This window comes from Helicoverpa zea, chromosome 10, assembly GCF_022581195.2.
Source record: "Helicoverpa zea isolate HzStark_Cry1AcR chromosome 10, ilHelZeax1.1, whole genome shotgun sequence".
NCBI lineage: Eukaryota > Metazoa > Arthropoda > Insecta > Lepidoptera > Noctuidae > Helicoverpa > Helicoverpa zea.
In genome coordinates, this window is record NC_061461.1 from 1,879,378 (window position 1) to 1,900,137 (window position 20,760).

The following is a 20,760-nucleotide window of genomic DNA, read 5'->3' on the forward strand; positions in this document are numbered from 1 at the left end:
TTTAAAAGTAATTCTAGATGCATTATGTTCCGGTATGAAAATAAATGTGGAACAATTTGAAAAATATTGCAAAGAAACTGCCGAACTTTATGTGTCGTTATATAATTTTTACCCTATGTCCCCTACATTACACAAAGTTCTTGTTCATGGAGCAGCTGTCATCAAGGAAGCAATACTACCAATTGGGCAACTGTCAGAGGAAGCAGCAGAAGCTCGCAACAAGAATATTAGGACATTCAGACTAAACTTCACAAGAAAGTTCTCGCGAGTAGAGTGCAACATGGACATACTAAACCGACTTTTATTGACTTCTGATCCTTTATTAACTGGTATGAGATGTAACTCAAATAGAAAAAAGAAGAAATTATTGCCAGATGTTGTAAATCTTTTATGCGAAAGTGACATAACAAATATTAATATTGTTGACAACAGTAGTGATGACGAATAAATAGTTATATATGCAAATAATTGGTTGTTTTATTGTGTTTTCATGTTAAATCGAATAAAAAGTATATATATAAGGCCCTAAAACCAAAAAATATTTTTGGCCAACTTTTAAGGCTAAATAACACACTGTGCACTGGGTCAACATACTGGCCGCTTCTAAACATTTGAACGCTATGATGCCATTTAATTGGTTGTGAGGAATGTTAATACTCCTCATGGTATAGGTAGGGACGCACATTTATCAGAGCCGAACGAGAAAATTATAAAAATATTTAATTGTAAGCTTATGAAACTATGCACACTTGCGCACATTATGACAGTCGAATCTTGGGGAAACGCTGAAATAAAAGAAATTCGGATGACGTCATCAGACCAGACGGGGCTGTCAGTTGTACGGCACCCTTTGAATTCGATTCGTTCGGCTCTGAATTATGGTAAAGCGACTAAATGAGTAGTAAGTACACTAATATTCATTAGCTCTATCGAACCTTAGGTTACATTACAATGCAATTGAGTTTTGCCACCAAACGGACAAAATTTTTTTCGTTCGTTCTGAAAGAGCGTTACAAAGAAACTCCTCGCGGGAATACCCAAAACACTCATCCGTCTACAAAATTCGCGTCAAAAATATTCATTGAGGAATAACCCAGTTCAATATAGTTTACTGTTTCAGGTACAGTTGCTTAATGGAGATAAGATTGATTAAAAAATATATAAAGCCAAAGATTGGGCGTAATCTCTCAGAGCAGTCAATCTGTGCATTTGTTATTCAATAATGATTTGAAATACAAAATATGAATTAGCTGCAAACCTCGGTCTTCACATTCGAAGCCAACTGCCTCGTCCATTAAATCTATGCAGGTACCTATCTCCGATTTCTCATATAGCGGTTAGGGTCCAACTTCATCAACAGTTGGTTATTTAATCGGTCAGTTGAACGAAAACAGTTTCAACTATGAAGCGGGCGTTTTCGTGTAACCCAATACTTGTTCAATTTTAATTTGGTATTCAATTGGGGGTCAGGAGTAAATGGCCCCATCAAACTTAAAGATATTGCAATTGAAATCAAGATATAGTGAGCATCATAAATAATGCAAACTAATATTTAAAGAGGAACCATTTTTTTTGACACTTTATTTCTTTGTTTTAAGCTCCTTGACTCCCAAAACCACTGGACTGAAAAACTTACACTATTCGTAAGCTAGACTATCCCCAAGTCACATAGGCTATATTTTGTAAGGGTTCGGGTAGCAGCTCCCTCGAGACGACGGCGAAACCGTGGGTAACAGCCAGTAACATACTTATATAAAATAAGGGTGCAGTTTTTATAGATCGAGGAACGATGTCTAAGAAGCACGTGAGTTGTAAGTGGGCCTAACAAATGCTGATTGCTCAAATAAATATTTATATGCAGTTCTGATTGAGACAATTGGACCGTTGCTAAGGCCTTGGATCTCTTATGACGAGCTCTATAGCAAGGAATATTTTGGATTGACTCGGAAAGTAAATAAAACTGATCGATATTTGAGTACAACAGTGACGTTAACCAAAGTCAAATATAGCCGTTAATTGAAATAAGGCTAATTAAATAAGCACTTTTTGACGTCAATTACATTGGGCAGAACCCCCTAAAAACGCTCTTCCTTCATCGCTTCCTAGTGATATCATTACAATACAAATTGTTTAGTTGTTGTTTACATAGATACAATACAACCACACAGTGCACATCTGGGTTGATTATTTTTCTGGTTAGAAATGGCTAAACTGTGTTCCACTTATAATGTTTGAAGTCAGATCAATCAATTGTGATTTTGTACGCCATTTCTGTGTGCAAAGAGGCCTGAGCCCTGCAGTAGCAAGGAAAGTAATGGAAAAGAAAAGGATGTTGGTGACTTAGCAACAACGCGGAAATCTTATCACAAAATACATAAACAATACTTCAGTACATACAATAACAGAAACAGGTTATAGCTAGTTATAACCAGCAACAACAGTCCACAACGCCAGTAATCCAGGCCATGATTGATAACTTGCTCAGATTGCAAGCGATAGCCAACAGAACCATATTGACCTGTCCGTAAAACAAACACCATTTTAAAATATCACATATCAACTGATAATATAATTAAACTCGTTATTTTTTTTAATTAAACCCAATGGCGCCTGATTAAGCCCAGTTTTTATGTAATTAGCTGACCTCATCTACATGCGAATTGATAAAGATTAACATTGAACGTGTTGTTGGTCTGTGCCGAAGTTTAGCATAATTTTGTCATTTTGGAATTATTCCTGTCATTTTGCTGGTTAATATTTGTTGCAATATGCAGTTTGACACATTATGTTGGTTTAGTGAGAAACAAACTTGATGTTCCTATATAATGGTCAATTATTCCTCAATCTGAGATAAATATTGATTTGAACTTTGACCAATCAAAACGACAACAAATCTTCATAAATTCTTTTTAAATACTTACAGAATCAATAAATTGGCTTAATCAAAAGTGTTACTTTATTACTTTGACATCAATGAATTTACTGTATATTTGCAAATACTGGTCAAAACCAATTTAGTTATTGAACGTCCGAATCACGTAATAAACGGGTATTCAATTGACATACCCGTTTCAAAGGAATTCAATACACATTTCGCCGTTACATTCAATAAGTAGTCAAAGCTACACAATATCATTGAACTGTCGAATAAAAGGTACATATCACAATTGACATAAAAAAGTGAAAAAATACGAAAATTGCGTAATAAGGGTGATGGATTCTTCGGGCTTTCTTTTGATCGGGCTTAAATCAGTATGAATATGTACGATAGTGCCCACAATACAAAGATCAGGTATAGGCCGTCTTAATAAGTTGGAAATCATTCCCAATTACTTTCAATGTAAATACTTTCGATCCACAGTTTAGTCCTCAATCTAAGATGCTCTTAAGGTATGCAGTGAACGCAAGCAGCATAAATTGGCAGTGATATACGGAATTGTATGTATATGCCGCATGCCTCAGATCGCGTTCCCCACATAACTCAGAAATGTTACTACCCTTAACCGTTTAAAATTAGGCGGATATATCAGCACCTTTCTAAAGTCTAAAGTCAGTACCAAAGATAGACCCCAAAACTCAATCAATCACTCAATTTTATTTTTGTTGAGAACAAATAGTCCCCAAAACGCAAACCGTTCACCTTTGCTTTGCTGAGAAGTGATGCAGCATAATCCTCACAACACAAGTAAATACTTTAAGGGTAATAAGATGAAGGCTTACCATAGATATCTGATTGGTCCACTCGCTGTGGTATCGCCAGGAGTTAGTGGAGTTATCCCACACGTGCAGTCTGGACGGAAACCCCACTATTCGGTCGGGGAACTCACGCCACACGTCGAAACTGAAATACATACAATAAATATTATGTAACCGAGGACCCAAAACGTTCCGATAGCAATTCCACTTTTTGGAAATATCCGTAAACCACATCGCATCGGTTCTAAATCCTGGAAACTAACAAAAAACTGGTCAAGTGCAAATCGAACTCGCGCAAGAAGGGTCCCGTAGCGTTATCTAGTAATAAGATCCCGTTTTACCCTTGGGATATAGAATCCTAAGAAATGGTCATCTAAATCAGTTGTGTCATGTCACGCAATCATTTGTTATTTATTAGCTAGATAATAAACAAAAACACACAATAAGAACAAGGACAAAGAACAACTTACACGCAAAGTTTCCTCCTCATCAAAACAAGATGACAAAATAACTCCCACAAAACAGTACAATGTTACTTTATTACGTCAGGTAATATAGTCGACTCCTGAATTCCGCAAACTATATTGCCGGAAAAATGGCAAAAATTACAATAAAGTTGCTTTTATTTCGCAAGAGATTTGATATTTCAGCAACGTTCAGTTATTTTTGCACATTAAAAAATTGCTCGAATTTTCTTAACTCGGTCGTCTGAGATTTAAGGGTTCAAAAGTTTCTTCAGCCAAATTAGTTTATTCCACAGTTCTTTTGTTATACCAAAGCGCAGAAACAAAGTAACAGACAATCCCATTTCTAAAAGTAAGAACAATCTAGTCTGAAACACTGAATACAATAATAGTTTACCTTCCAAAGTATGGTAAGCCAACACAAAACTGTGCGTGACAGCCTTTGATAAAAACAAAATTAAGTGTCTCGTCAACCACAATATTACTAAACGAAATATTATTTACTTATTTCAGTTACACGCTTACAAAATGTTCTAGTTTGTTTTTGATAGAAAATGGACAGTTACTATATTTGAACACGCCTTGATGACAAATGATTTGATCTTCAGAAATTCCAGCATAAGGCGTGGCTTGACAACATGTTGGTACCAAACTACTGAAAACAATAGTTTTAGCTGACAACATTAGTAAAGAGCTATTTCACTTGCATCTAAGAGCGTATGTTTCTTGTACGTGTTCTAATTAAAACTTCATATATTCATATAACTTCCTACAAGTACGTGCTGCAGCTCTGCAAATATGCGATAAATCTTCTATACATTATCCACCAAATGTCTGAAAATTACTTTCTTTTTTACACTATCAGTTAGGGCTATATATTTCCCCGTCCTCAATATAAAAATAATTGCTCTAAAGACCGCTATTTTAACAGCATTAGGTCCCGATCAAAGAGGGAAAGAGGAAAAACACGGAATATTTCATCTACTTAACATTCCGCGCAAGCAAAGCATCAGAGAGAAAGGGTTGTACTATAGACAGGCTGCGAAGGTTATATGACATGGCATTATTACATAACTTGAAGTTTGCCTTCGTGGATGACTTGCGCCGCAGTAAAGATGCTTACATTCACGGAAAAGCTGAAACATAGGTACCCAAGTACTACAGGCAAACTTCGTACATTTTGCAAACAAAGTGCTTTCAACGACTCTTGACGGCCATTTTAACAGCAATTAGGAGTTTCCTAATGTTATTTTTATTTTGTCTTTTGCCCTACAATTACAGCCACGTGAGTCGGAAAACTCCCTTTCCTTTGTTGTGCCCTTGGGGCTCTAAAATAGTAAGCCCTCTTCGGACGCAAGAATATTAAACGTAACCTATGTCACTCCGGAATAGCGTAGCGTACGATTTGGGAAAGAATTCAAAGTAGTTCCAGAAATAACCTTTATGTAAAGCTAAAGAAACTAATAGGTTTTCCCCTTTTGGTATGTATTTAATATAATAGTAACGTATAATGTTATTTTTAACTAAAATCATGTATATATTTACAAGTTCCTGCTGCATATACTTGCGAGAATATACAGGATAATCAACACCTAAAGCCATGTCTAATCGCTCGCAAAAAGGTTGTGTTGTGTTTATCCTTCCCTAATTCATACGATCGCCAACCGGCGAAGCCTATTCATCATTGACAACATAACACCTATATCATTCGGTCGATTGATTTAATGACCGATTGGCATCTAAACTGACCCGAAACTCCTCACGGGCCGTACATCAAGTTTATGGGATCCAGAAGTGAGCCGTGCCCTGACTGACATTGAAGGGATTAAAGCCAATTTCAGGGAAACTTTTCTACTAACACACATCGCTGGCTTTGTTTCCTCAGACCGGAACGGATTACACAGCTACAACGCGGTTTTTAAAGTTCATGGCATATTTAGTAGTGTTAATCCCGGATTTGTTTGATCAAGATTAGCTCGTAAATCGACACTTAATGATGATGTTCTTTTTAAATTATGAGATAAACCGAAATCGATGATTATTTATTGAATTCGAGATACCGCGAATTAAGCTAATTTATTCATAATTTTTCATTATCTATGCAAAGATCGTGAGAAAACAAGCATTTATTAAAAACGTCAAGATAACTACCGCTTTAATCTACCTCTACAAACCAGACTGGGCCTATAAACGATTGCGAATCTAGGCCGTAGACCGTTCTCTTTCATAGAATCCTAAAACTGGTAACATTATTATATGCTAATGAAGTTATGAAACCTTTACAACTTTTACCGAACAAAAATGAAATGAAATGAAAATGAAAATGAAAATGAAAAATGTTTATTTGTCTCAAACTGTCACAATAATCTTATAAATGAGACAACCCCAGTAAGTAATTAATAATACTTGTGTTGGGGCTATCTCGCTCTTTCCCTTATGTAGCAAAATTGAGACTAGGTTTTACAATTGAAGACTTAAAAGTAAATACAGACAAAATAAAGTAAAAGTAAAATTAAAAAATAAACTTAAAATATGAAGCAAAAATCTTAATCTTAATCTTAGATTTTGAGTAGCAGCAGCTCTTTGTGTTTAAAGTGATTGTGTGTGTGTGCGTGTGTGAGTGTGTGTGTGTAAGTGTGTATGTGTGTGGAACGTAAGTGTGTTTGCCTATTATGTTATGTGTCGTATGTGTGCGTGTCTTCATTAAATGTATGTATAGTAAAAAATCGCTTACTGAAGTCTGTTCAAAATAAGTTCAGTCTCCTCGTAGGTGAGTGTTTTTAGCCACTCAGTTAATAACTTTTTAGTCACGAATGCAGGCTCATTGTGGAACCGTAGCTTAGTGTTAATTTTATTGTAGATGTAGGCTGATTGGGTTGCGTATTGGCGCTGGGCGAAGGTGGTTCTGACCCTTGGGGAGTAAGCCACTGCATCCCTTCTTCTTTCCCGTCCATCTCGACTAGGTGGAATAGATTTTTGTAAATATAAGGTAGTAATTAGATAATATAATTTCCGTACTGAGAGTAGGCCACTTTCTCTGTAAAGATCGAATGTGGGATATCTATATGGTTTACAGTGTATTACTTTGAGAAGTGACCTATGGGCTCTTTCTAACTCAAGGAGTTTAGTTTTAGTGGCCCCTCCCCACACTGGTAAACAGTATGCAATAACCGATTGAGTGAGCGCAACATAGACCCTTTTGAGTGTTTCCTGTGGCATCACATACCTGAGATTTTTAAATATCCATATGAATTTACGTACTCGTTTCGTGATAGTCTCAATGTGGGAGTGCCAATTTAAACACTCATCGACCATCACTCCCAGGTATCTTATGGAAGAGACATGTTTAATGACTTGACAACTGCATGTTTGGTCTATAGAGTCAGAGCATGTGTGTATTCTAATTTTAAATTCTGCACTTGGTTTGGACCGTATACTGGGGGAAAAGCAAATGTAATTTGTTTTAGGAACGCTTAGGGTAAGTAGATTTGCTTTGAGCCATCTGTCTACAACTACTAGTCCTTGCTCGGCATGATAGCACACAGCTTCCCACGTCTCACCGTGATAGACTATGGCTGTGTCGTCTGCGTAAGAGAAGATTTTCCCCCCACTGTTAGGTAGGTTGCAGAGTTCATTAATATACAACAGGAACAGTGGGGGGCCCAAGACTGAGCCCTGTGGAACTCCAAATGCAATGTTTTCCTCTTCGCTACATGAGTCACCTACTTTAACTAGCTGTCTCCTTGACTGGAGGTAACTGTCGAAAAGGGAGAGAGCCTTCCCTCTTATTCCAATTTCCTCTAGTCGTTGCACAAGAATGGAAACAGATACGGTGTCAAATGCCTTTTTTAGATCAAGGAACACTGCAACGCATTTATAACCCTTATCAACCTTATCAGCAATCTCAGACGTTAGTGCAGTGACCGCATCCAGAGTTGACCGACCCTGCCTGAAGCCATATTGTGAGTCAGAGAGAATTTTGTATTTATTTAGATAGCTTGTAAGTCTTCTATTTATTATCTTTTCTATTATTTTCGAAATTGCTGGTAAGACAGATATCGGGCGATAGTTGTTGACATCGCATCTGTCACCACTCTTGTGCACCGGTGTTATGATAGAACGTTTAAGCGCGGTAGGAAATATGCCCGTAGTAAAGCACAGATTAGTTAACTGACTAATAAGAGGAACTACTAATTCTCTAGCTAATTTAAGGAACCCCACAGGTATGCCATCCCACCCCGTAGCACACCCTGAGTCAAGCGACCCAAGTATGCTATCCACTTCAGCCGGGTCTGTCTCCAGCAACACGAATGAGTTACTTTGATATAATGCACTAGCGTTATTGATAGAAATAGATGTTTGTCCAGTTAGGGTTATAATTTCTTCCGCAAGTGTTTTTCCGATGGTCACAAAGAATTGGTTTACCCGGTTTAATGAGTTAATTGGATTTGGTGTGATGTGTAGTAGATGAGTGCTAGGTACCTTAGGGTTTTTATAATTAGTGATGTCATTTATTTTAAGCCAAAGTTGTTTAGAATTATTTAAAGAATCTGTTATTTGTTTTTTATGATATTGTCGTTTCAGTTTATTAATTAGATTAGAACAATATGTGCGAAAACGTCTGTAAGTTATAATTAAAATAACATTAAAAGGGTCTTTCCTCTTTTGTAACTGTAGTTTATTTCTAAATCTAATACATTTTAGAACGCCTACAGTTATCCAGGGCTTTAGGGTACGCTTGGAGCTGGACACTGCTATGATACAAGTGTTTCTGAGGAGGGATGTCCTAATCGCGTCTATTAACGCGTTGGCTAGAATGTTTGGGTCTCTATGCATGTTTATAGAAGTTATGTCTGTGCTTAAAAGGTATTTATAGGCATGTTCCCAGTTTGTTATAGTTTTATATTTGACATAATTCTTGTTATGATATGAGTGGGATATATTTATTAGCACCATAGCGTGATCCGTAACAGACGTATTTAAGACTGCCACGAATGCAGAGTTTTTTGATTTGTCTAATTTAAGGAGAACATGGTCGAGGCAGTTCTCCTCTCTCGTAGGCAAACAGTGCCCCGGGAGGAAGCCATGTACAGCTGTCATATCCAAATATGTCAGTCTGCTTGTTCTTATGTGTGCGGGTTCTGTCGGTTTTTCTATTAAATTTATGTTTAAGTCACCAGTAATTACAATGTTTTTATGTGTATGTATGCTTTGAAGATATTTATCAAGTGAGGTTACAAAACTATCTGTAGAGGCGTTTGACGGAGAACGGTAAATACCTATAATGGTGAAGTTTGAGATACATATTTGTAGGGCAGATGCGTGTGTTAATTCAATTTCAGAGGCTTTAAGTAAGTGGTCACATTTTATATATGCTACTACGCCATCGTTTTGGTTAATTTGTCTTATGGTACTGAACGAGTTATAATTGTTAAGTACGGGTAATGGTTTGTTAGTGTTTAGTCTACATTCTGTTAGGATAATTACATCCGGTTCAACACTGAGTTGTGATAATGTTATCTGAAAATCGTCAATGTTTCTGTAAATGCTCCTTATATTTTGCGTAAGTACATTTAAGTTATTAGTACCATTTAGTGAGTATGTATGTAATTGTGACACATCAAGAATAGCAGACTTAGCCGTCTCAGTGGTATCCAATTCTTCCCAACTGCTTAATCTATCGTCCATTATTAGAGTACGTAATCAGGCGGTAGTAGCTACAGTTTGAGTCATAATTTACCAGTGACATAGTTATTATATCTGTATATTTGCATTGATTATTAGGAACTGTAAGAGGTGAGTGTGAGAACGTTGTGTGGTATAAATGGTTTTTATTTGATGTTGAATTTGTGTGACGGGTTATTAATGAGTGTATGGGTGTGTATTGTGTGAATATGTTGTAAATAACACTTTTTGAGAGTTGAGCGTGCTTGATTTTATACATCTGTTTTAGCGTTATGATCAAGGTATTCTGATAATTTAAACGAAAAACAAAAGTGATACAAATACATGCAAGGAGCTTATGAAATATAAATGCTAGAATGAAGAATACATAACTTAGTCATGGTTCCTGAAGTAGGTGGTGCACCTGTGCTTCATTCCTAATAATAACAGTCGGAGAGTTTTCATTTCGGCGAACAAAGATCCGTCCAAAAGCAGTCCAGCAGAATTTATAGTGTTTAGTTTTGGCTAAATCACGCGCCAAAAAGTACAGTCGGTTTCCCTTGGTCGTGAGTTGTTCTGCTATGAATATTGGGCTTTCTTCCTTAGTAGTAAATCCTAAATGTTTTGCTTGGAGTTTTGTAGCATTTTTCCTGTTATAAGATTTGGCTTTTTGGAGTATGTCAGATTTTATTAAAGTTGAACCGAACTCGACAACAATCGGAGTGTCTTTTAACTTATCCTTGCCCTGGATTCTGTGAATATCTTTAATTTCTTTAGCATCTAAATCAACACTAATGTTTTTTGAAAGGCACATTACCATGTTTATAAGGTCCTCCTTCGTTTCTTGGGCTTTCCTAGGAACATTTTTAAGCTCGATACAATTTTTCTGGGAACGTCTCTGTAGATCCTCCAGCCTATCTTCCAGGATGGTTATATATTCCCGGTCTTTTTTTGTTTGCAATTCAAGAGATTGTATCTTTTTTTGAAATTCATCATACAGGTTAGACAGACCTTCGACACTCGCTTCTATTTTGCTGTTAGATTGTTGAATGTCCTTTAAATTTGATGTTATTGTCGTCAGTTCATTCTTTTGAATGTTAGTAAATGTTGAGAGCATTTTCTTCACTTCTTCCTTGAAGCTGCTAAATTCGGAAATCAGTTTTTCCTCTTTTGTGTTTTTGCTTCGAACGGTAATGTAATTTGGGGGTGTCTTATCGATCTCCATGTCGTTCGCAATATCTAAATCTGATGATGATTTATTTAGCTGTGATGAAGACATGTTACCAGGACACTGTGAGTCACAAGTGATTAGTAACAGATGTATGCAGGGTCAGGTGGGAGGCGCTTTGAGCGTTGCAAGTTATTGCTATCCCTCTCTCGAAACCCCCGAGGGGAGTCACCTTATATCTGTAGGCACTAAGCGCAAGCAAGAGGGACCGATTCCACGACAGAACCAACGTGCGAGACACTGGCGGCGGTACAAAGTTTCATATATCGAAGGGTCTTACTCGTTGGTCGATGCAAAGTGAAAGGCAGGCTCGACGTCCAGTCGTGCGAGACACCGACGGCTGCGCAAAGTTCCGTAAGCAAGGGGTCCTAATCGCTGGTCGATCAGAAGACACCGGTACAAACACGTCCGAACACAGTGGCGGTTGCCGAGAAAGAGGCCACGGACAAAGTAATATTATTGCAAAAATGAATTCCATTGTTCTACTTTCATATCTCGAATCTCCAACTGATGTCCATTGGACGAAATAGCCAATGTCATCGAGCTAAACATTTATGTCTCGAATTTTGATATTTCCACTTCTAAAACAAAAATTGGTAAACGAGGAAAATTGTGTACTTCAAAAATATTTTTCCAATAGCCTCTCGAAATGCTAGAAATAAGTAGCAGAACAGAAATGGAACATTTCTACAATTTACCGTCTCAAATATGGTTCGATCTTAGCTTTCCGAGTCGGACCCGAGAAAAATAATAAAGAGAAAAGTTTTGTTAATTACGCTACGTCCCTTCTCAAAGAAGACGTAACTTGTTGAGATAAGTCCGGCGCGATATGTGACTATCTTGACGATGACCCACACTGATAGTTATAAGATTATATCCGTGTTTAGTACTATAACAAATAACGGCCGAAGAATAACTTTTAAAACCTCCTATAGCGGATAAGGGATGAAATTGGTCAGGCGTGTAATTTAAGGAAAAAATGGGGTAAATAGGATTTTTCGATATAGGCAGTTTCGAATAACCAACAATGAGTTTTCAAAGAAAGCCCCCATCGGATTACGTACGCGGATTTATAAAGGGACATACGATAACGCCGACACGTCATTAGACGAACATAATGTTCCAGTGTCGGAAAGCGTAAACATAACTCACATGTATCTGCAGATAATCGCTCTGATAACGATAAGTCAACGACCTCATCATAATTCGTACGAGACTCGTATCTGGAGGCCGCTCCAGAGCGTGCTTCATAAAACATTCATGTGAAGTGGATAATCAATTTTTACGTCACAATCATACGTTACGAAGACGGAATTATTTAATACCGGGTTTGTTTTGTTATTGAAGACGCACTCAAGAGCCTCCTTCACGGGAGTAATTTCAAAGATGGGTTTAATGGATTTTAATAATTCGGAACACTTCTGCGCCAAATCTGGAACAGATTACGAGAGTAAGCTGCTTTTATTATTTGGCTTTATGCTTTGAATCTGGGCGGATGATAGCAGGTACCTACGTGCAGACAAAGTCTAAAATGTGACGGTACATTTTACACTCCCGTATTGGCGGATTTCGAAAACCAGGCTATACCTACAAAGGCAAAGTACTAAAATCTTGATCCGATTACATCAGTAAAAATTCAGAGGATCTCAAAAGAAGCTACTAGTTACTACTACTGTCATCACATAGGTAAGGAATAAAGATATTATTTTCCAAAATGTACATGAATCCTTGGGCCAAATAACATGTCCTAGAAGCAGGGAAAGAGACATCTGTCGTAGATACCTGCCCGTGACATATTACGGCCAAGAGGGATAAATCTGCGGATTCATGCATGTCCATTTACTTTCTCTTTAGACATTGTAATGTTACAGTTGTGACTATACTTCATTGGAGTAGGCTCTTAGCTACTGATAGGCAATCTTGATATAACTTGAAATGTGGTAAAATGTAAATGCTTGATCGATTGAATCATTACTTTTATCATTAGTTTATTTCTTTAATACATCAAGATTGTCATAGAGTAATCATCATCTGCCTAGCCTTTTTCCCGAAGAGCATAGTATGAGTTTTTTTTTGTAACAGCAGTAGTTTGTAGTTATAGACAGCTAATCGGTCATGCGGCCCACCGCGATTTGACGCCAATGAAAGTGCTATGAATGACGGGTAGGGCTGTCACACGATATACATAGTTATTTCATATCATTTGAGGTACGAAAAGCAATAATTTATTATTGTGCATCTTTTTATTTCGTGGCTAATAAATAAAAACTTTGGACATGTGGAATCGTGAAACTAGTTTTTTTTCCAAATTCTAAGTAATATTTATAAACACGGATATGGGTTTTTATGTGTGACATTTGACACCAAAATAAAATTAATTTACGCGGTGTGTTTCCCAAACGAGGACACCTGCTTATCAAATATTTTAAGATGTATCGCGATTGCAATCTTTTCATATCAAAATTATCTATGGTAATACCCGTAAAATTACCATTCTTATCATTTTTATTTTTTTGCAATGCAAATTTTTAATCGCTCTAAGATTAAATGCTTGAATTTTCCTTGTTTTTTTAAGAAACATTTTAAGTGGCAACCCTATAACAACACATGATATGCCGTGACGGTATAATATAATTCATTACTTTCAATCGTTCGCAAATCGTAGCTTCTCTGAGAAAAACTTGATATTCTAGTTTTACTGTCAATAAATATTCTGACTCTGACAATCCATCACAAAGATAGGAACATTTGTTTTAGAATAAAAACTATTCTAACATCCGATGTCTAACTATGAAGTGGTTTATTTTTTCATTTTTAGGGTTCTCTAATCAAAAGGCAAAAACTGAAACATTTTATTTACGTGTGAACATTATTGGCAATATGGCAACATTGCGGTATAATTTATTAAAAACCAAGCTATTATTGAGAGTTTTTGCCTCGAGAAGTTTCTATTTGCAGTCACAGGCAATGCCAAAGTTTTTCAATTTAAACATTGTTAGGTTCTAACCTGTGACATCGATTTTAAACACTGAGGATCGTAAAACTGAACCTAACTCTAGTACTTAGTTAAAATTTGATATAAGTGAATGGCTCGAAATCTGTGCTTAATACAAAATATATGGCTGAACATCAAATACTATATTTTGTTATATATTAAGTTTGTTTGTTGATGAATTCATAGTTATTAAGTAAGTAAGTACTTGTGATTTATCATACCTCTTTCAAATCTCTCTAACGCTTTAAGGTTGTCTATAAGAGAACCCAATTCTGGGTTAAGCTCGCCGTTGTACATAATCTTTCTTAATTTTTGTTTTTATGTTTCGTTTATTAAGTATGCAATAAAGAATAATATTATAGTCCTGATTACTGTACAGAACCCATTTTACACCCATACAGACTCACTTGACCAGTTTATTTTATTTTACGAAGAAACATTGGATGCAAATTGAGACAAAGTGTGTAATAGTACATTTCGCATATTGTTGATATTTACATGCGATTAGCATGCAAAAGGGAGCGATTGTATTAACATGGAGATCGATTCGATCGAACTTTGTACTTCATACCAACTTTTTGTGCTTAGTCTTTGAGTTTTACGGATACAAATACAAAAAGGTCTTATAGTAGGCTAGTTATTACCTTAGCCCCTGAAATTACGTACGACCGACAGCTTTAAAATTTTGTGAAACTTCGTTAAATAAAATGAATCAGTAGTATGTAGTTAGAAATTAAAATAAACTATATGGAGGTATATAACGATACGTAAAACGTGTCTAAAATAATTCTGATGTTTCCACGTACATTACAAAAACAAATAATAATATGGCGTACGTGTAGTTTCGTACAAACAGTTCCACTCTAACAATTATTGCATGTTATCGACTACAACATAGGCGACGACACGATAAAAAAAAACTGTGACTACGAGGTGTACCTAATTCATAACGAACGATATACAAAAGGCATGTCGCGTGATCTTATAAAAAGCCATTGAGATTCTCTCTTCATGTTGGTCCCTAAAACCTCGAACATAAAACTTATTATTTTGCAAAAAACCTTGCAATTTGCGCACAAACAAAATAAATCAAAGCAAAATAACAGCTAAATAACAGGTACGCTCGTAATGAGCTCATAGTAACTTTACTAAACAAACATTATCAGGAGTTTCGTGAAAACCACTGAAGCACTCACATAATTTTCTAGAAAATTAACATAGAGCCATGGTGCCACATTTTCCGAGAACATAACCAATACGTATAACCCAACACCGAAATAACCAGAATCTATTTCTGCGGCAATATTTACAAATACAGTCAACACCTAACTTAATGGCCATTCCATTTAAAACCTATTTAATAAACTACAAACCACAGCTGAGTTTACGCTTGACGAAGTTCAAATTCTCCAATGCGGGCGAAATATTCACTGCTACGAGTATTTCCTAAACATTGCCGTCCTAATTCTAGTTATAGTCCGCTTTGTTTTTCAAAGGTTGGCCTCGAATAAACCGAGCTCAAAGTGGAATAAAATGTACTGGCCGTACACAGTTTATAGTCTTTGTTAATAGTGACACAGATTATTATGTTGAAATGCTGATTGTTTTTTAGGTAGAATACGTTTTTAAGGTCCATTAAATTCCAGCAATACAACAAACAGTATTCTTTAATAAAAAGTTGTGCAGCGTGTTTTTTTTTTTTTAACTGTACTATCAAGTCATCAGTAATCTCAAGTATCGTTTCTACCTTATGGTTGTATATTTTCTACCTTATTCTTGTATCTATAAATCATTAATAAAATAAAACTCCATCAGAAAGAAATAGGATCTGCAGAACCAAGTTCCATTACCCAACTTTTCCGCACAAACCTCGTAACTGCCATTCCAGGCATCGTAAGTCTGAAAGTCTCCTCAACTGTGAACCTGTTAACCTGCTTTTATCTGTACGCATGCTTTCCTAATTGGTTTCCGGAGGCAAAATGCATCTCGTTACACTAACGAGTACCAAACCTCAGCAACTTCAGCAAAGTTACGTTGCAAGTTTCCAAGAAAAAGTATTGCATTTTCCCAAATCGAAGTTCAACTTAGCTTTAGAGCCTAAGGGGTCTTATAATGTCAGTTTCTTCGGTATTTGGAGAGCAAAGGGTTTCGTATAGCTTTAACAGATCAACAAATATCATTCATCATGTATTACCAGTAAGACTTTATCAAAGTAAGCAAGAGCCTCCATGAGGAATTCTGTGCAAACACAGTTACATGTGCCTACAGCCCAGCGGCAAACATGAAAAGTCAAGTATTATACATTATATAATCTGCACTGCCTTTTGAAGTCGCGTAGCCTCAAGCGAATTTAATTTTTGCAAGTCCCTTACAAGAAACGTATGTGGGGTAAGATCCTGAAAACAAATAACGCGTTTTTTTTCTCGAATCTTATAACGTTCGGAATATGTTTATTTGTTGAGTGGCATACGACCTTCGGTGAAAAGAAATTTTGCGGAACGAAATTGCGAATTGTGGATTCTTAAGAGCGGGAAAATGCCGGAAAATTTTTGGAGAAGAGAATATATTTTTGCAGTTTCTTGTTCATACAAAGTAATTAACAAAATGAGCGCTTCGCTTTGTTGGCTCATGGCACACGAGTGCTATGTAGACGTGTAGTGTTCAAGCACTTACGTATTTAGGTGAGACGTTTTTTTCCTGCATAATCAACGGTCGTGACGATATTAATGCTGCTAGCGTTGAGAATATTTTTAAAATATTTTTTAACCTAATATTTTGTTACGCCACTGGCCGAATTGTCTGCTAAGCGTATTTCATTTTGTCAATTTAGAGGGTGGGATTTCGTCCCTCACTATCATAACATAATCACTACTTTCATCGACCTTGAACTCCGTACTTACATCAAGCCTGTGATTAAAAAAAACATCCATTTAACAATTGTTCGAAATTGAAGGTTACTTTTTCAAATAAGCGTAAACGACAGTCACTATACAATTTAAACCCAAAAATCAGAGAAAAATATTCCTACAAAATTAACCTCGAAAAACCTAAAATCAAAAATGACTGCCATATTAATTAGAAGACATTAAGGGAACATTCGTACAAACAAGAGCACTTTACTAAGACCGGCCTAAGTTTTATAGCGCACTGGCAACACCGCAGGCTTAAGAGTCGTCGTTAGTGGGTTCTAAACCAGGCGCATTACTTTGTGCAATTTGTTTTATAACCAACTGCTTGGAAACGTGATGGTAAACTTGTAGAAACTGGCCTAGAGTATAATTGAATTCAAAATGAAGATTTTTAATGTGAAAAGAATCTAGATCAAAGTGAAGAAAGAACTCAAAGACGTTGATTACTCGTTTGTAATATGTAGTCCACAAAACAAAACATCTATATTTTCTCAGTTCCACACGTCATACTACACCTTACCACAAACTGATTAAGATCTAAAATATCCCAGCATTATTTCACTCACCCAAACTCCAGTTCATCAGGTGTCAGCATGAGGATATCATCATCAATGGTCAGCTGACACTCAGTCTCAATCTCGTCGTACGGGAAGAACCTATTGGATAGCTTGTTCTCTTTGGTTCGAATCACTTTCAATGGCTTGTTTATTACTGGCCATTCTGATGCTGTGGACAAACGTCAAAGTTAGTATTGGGTAAAATAGATACAATAATTGGCACCCCGGCGTCACAACTGACTACATTTTAAAGTAAATATGTGAAAATACAAAATTAATTACTAAAACCAGAGTCAAATTCAGCACTTTAGGAAAGACTAATTTTCTACACATATCTGTAGTCTATTGTTTCTGGGATGTGGTGCGAAAAACTCCTCGATAACAAATATCTAATCATGGAAACAAATACATAGGTAAATTAAAAATGGGTCATATCTTCATTACGTTGAAATATCATAGAAGAAAATAGTAATTTCATTGAAACAGAATAGGTAAACAGTTTTGTTCCAACTTTGTAATACGCCGTCACAATGTAGGGCAACGTTTGGCCTTTTGAAGAAAGAAACCATCTGAGCAAATCTAAACTTCTACATTTTAAACATGTAACTTTCAAGTGGGTCTTTTTTATGGTTCGGAATTCTGAGGAGGTCTCCAAGTTAGATTATGCACCCTTTAAACTTGGTACGAATGAAAGCTTTCTGCCTTATATTGTCGATACTATGTATATTTGACGAATAATGGTGAAGGAAAATATTCAGAAAAACCAAATCTCTAAGACATTCGGGAGACCAATTTCTTTGTATAGGAAGAGGCATTGAGACACTGTAAAGTGGTCGATATTGTTTTTTATACCAGCAATCGGTCAGCGTAATAGGTAATCCTGCAATGGACGTTGATTTATCGCTGAACTGGTCATGTACAACACCAATAACTCTTCCCATTTTAGACGACAACAACATACAGACCTTTCCAATACAGATAATAAATCGGACCCGATTTATTTCTTACATCCAATAGCTTGTTCAAATCGAACGGTAGAAACAGCTCATTTTACACGTCACGGCGCAGAAATTCAAGGCAATAAAGTTACGTTTCCCAACTTTGAAAAAGAAAAATTCATACGAAAAACAACGCCTGTTTATAAGCACATTAATTACTAACACCCGTAATATTGTGGAAGAAAATTTCCATATTAGCGAAAAAAACAGATCCGATTTACATACTATTGGCAGGCATACGCCAAATGATGCAAATATTGTATTACGCACAGCGCAAATGTACCCCTTTTCCATTAGAATTAAGTTCAAAGTCCATCATGCGTCAAACGCTAAAGATTCTGCATGTACAAAACCGGTTAAAATTGACTTTATTCCGTCTAAATAAGATTGAAAGTTGGTTGCATCATATTTTTGCCGTCAATGCTTTGTTTCACTGCATGCGTATTGATATCTGAGTGCTTAGTGCGAGTTTTCGTGAATTTTTTTACGGACTCACATGAGAGCGCGTATACTAAGATTTGTATGGAACAAAAACAGCTCCACCTAGTGTCAAAAATTGGAACCTGTTTTTGTTCCATACAAACAGTGTTGCCAACAGTTGTAGAAGCTTACCACCAGAGTCAACTTTTAAAACCACCAGAAAACCACTAACAAAAATTTATCCCACACTTAAAATCACCAAATTCACCACTAAAAAAATATTGTTTATATTTTATTGTAACCTAAAACAATTTAATCATCCAAAGATGTAACTCGGCAACGATAGAAAATTAAAACAGACAAAGCATTACATCTGTTTAGCAATTCATCCGACCCGATCCGAATCCTTCACAAATTATAATCGGCGTAGTAGTTTCACAAATTGTTTAGTTACGCATTTGACCAATGAATGAGCACTTAATATAATTATATAGTAGTCGTTCACCTTTTTGTTTTGTAGATGCTTTTTTGACATTCCGTGAGACTTCAAATCTCCATAGTAACTCCTTAAAGTTGTACCACAAAACTTACATTTCGCTACTTGACCCGCAGTACTTTCAACATTTCGCCACTAAATAGGGGACTTAAACCACCAGTATTAGTGGAAAATCCACTAAGTTGGCAACACTGCATACAAATCTTAGTATACGCGCTCTCATGTGAGTCCGTAAAAAAATTCACGAAAACTCGCACTAAGCACTCTGGTTTATCTACTAATTTGCACGTGTACATATTCAATTAGTTTTTATTTGCACCTGTATAACTAATTTAACAATTGAGGTGTTTCTATGGAATTCTGAATATCCAGTAAAGGTGAATTCTAAAGGGAATTTTCCTTTTTATATTTCTTACGAAGTCCCTCGAGAGGTGAATATAAAAACTTAATAAAGGCGAGGTTTTACAAGCGTTTTCCTACCTTTTACCTAAGGGTTTGCTGTTAAGGGATTGGCGCTCTCCAAAGGCTAGAGGACGACCTCTATTATAGTGCAGATACAATATCTTCTTCGTATCTACTTCGTATATTATGCTATTATAATATCGAACAAACTCTCCACAATTCCCGGTGGATCCTCTTTATCTGTCTACTGGAGCAAATTTAAGACCTCACATGCACACGTTACTACTCCTTAGAGCCAAAGCGTGCTCGATACTTTGAGAATTAACGATTTCATCGCTTTTCTGAACCACGATGATGCGATTGTGAAGCAAGCTGCTTAAGAGCGATTCTACAGCAAATCGCTTCTTGTTGTTAGTAAGGTTGCATTACACAATCTAACTCGAGCACTACTGCAAATTATACCTATCAAACGGCTCCAATTCTATACATGAGATAAGATCTATACTTGAGTAACATTCTAGAATGACCTGCCTAAACTTATCGCCCTTATTTTGACCCTTAAGCGCAAGATAGTTACGAAAGTCATTAAGGGTTCATTAGCCGTTTTATCAAGGATTATGATTAAGTTACGACTAAGTGGAGAACGTTCTTAGAAACTAGAACACAATAGGTAATAACTCTTACTCACACACATACAAAACTAGTGCTTATTTTTGCGTGAACTAGTCCTAAATTTGCATACACGCTAAAATTAAATGCTAGAACAATTAAGTTGTAGTAAAAATGCTGAACAATTAAGGTGGGATTAATAGTGAAACGATTAAGCTATTACTTTCTTGGTTTTTTCAAGAATACTTGGCGATTAAAAGCCGGAAGAATTAGAGGTCGTTTACAAGCGCTGAGAAATGAAACATGTTTCGCAGTCAAGCAG

At 36.4% G+C, this 20,760-nt stretch overlaps 1 protein-coding gene across 1 annotated transcript in view; it reads right to left on the reverse strand.

Moving 5' to 3' along the window:
• LOC124633761 (exostosin-2) overlaps window positions 1-20,760 on the reverse strand; it is a 44,181-nt gene that overhangs the window by 13,065 nt on the left and 10,356 nt on the right. Inside the window, exons 4-5 of the mRNA XM_047169086.1 lie at window positions 17,523-17,682; window positions 3,721-3,841 (exon numbers count right to left, since the gene is read on the reverse strand). Coding sequence (XP_047025042.1) covers window positions 3,721-3,841; window positions 17,523-17,682 — 281 coding nt within the window. The remainder of the gene's footprint in view (window positions 1-3,720; window positions 3,842-17,522; window positions 17,683-20,760) is intronic.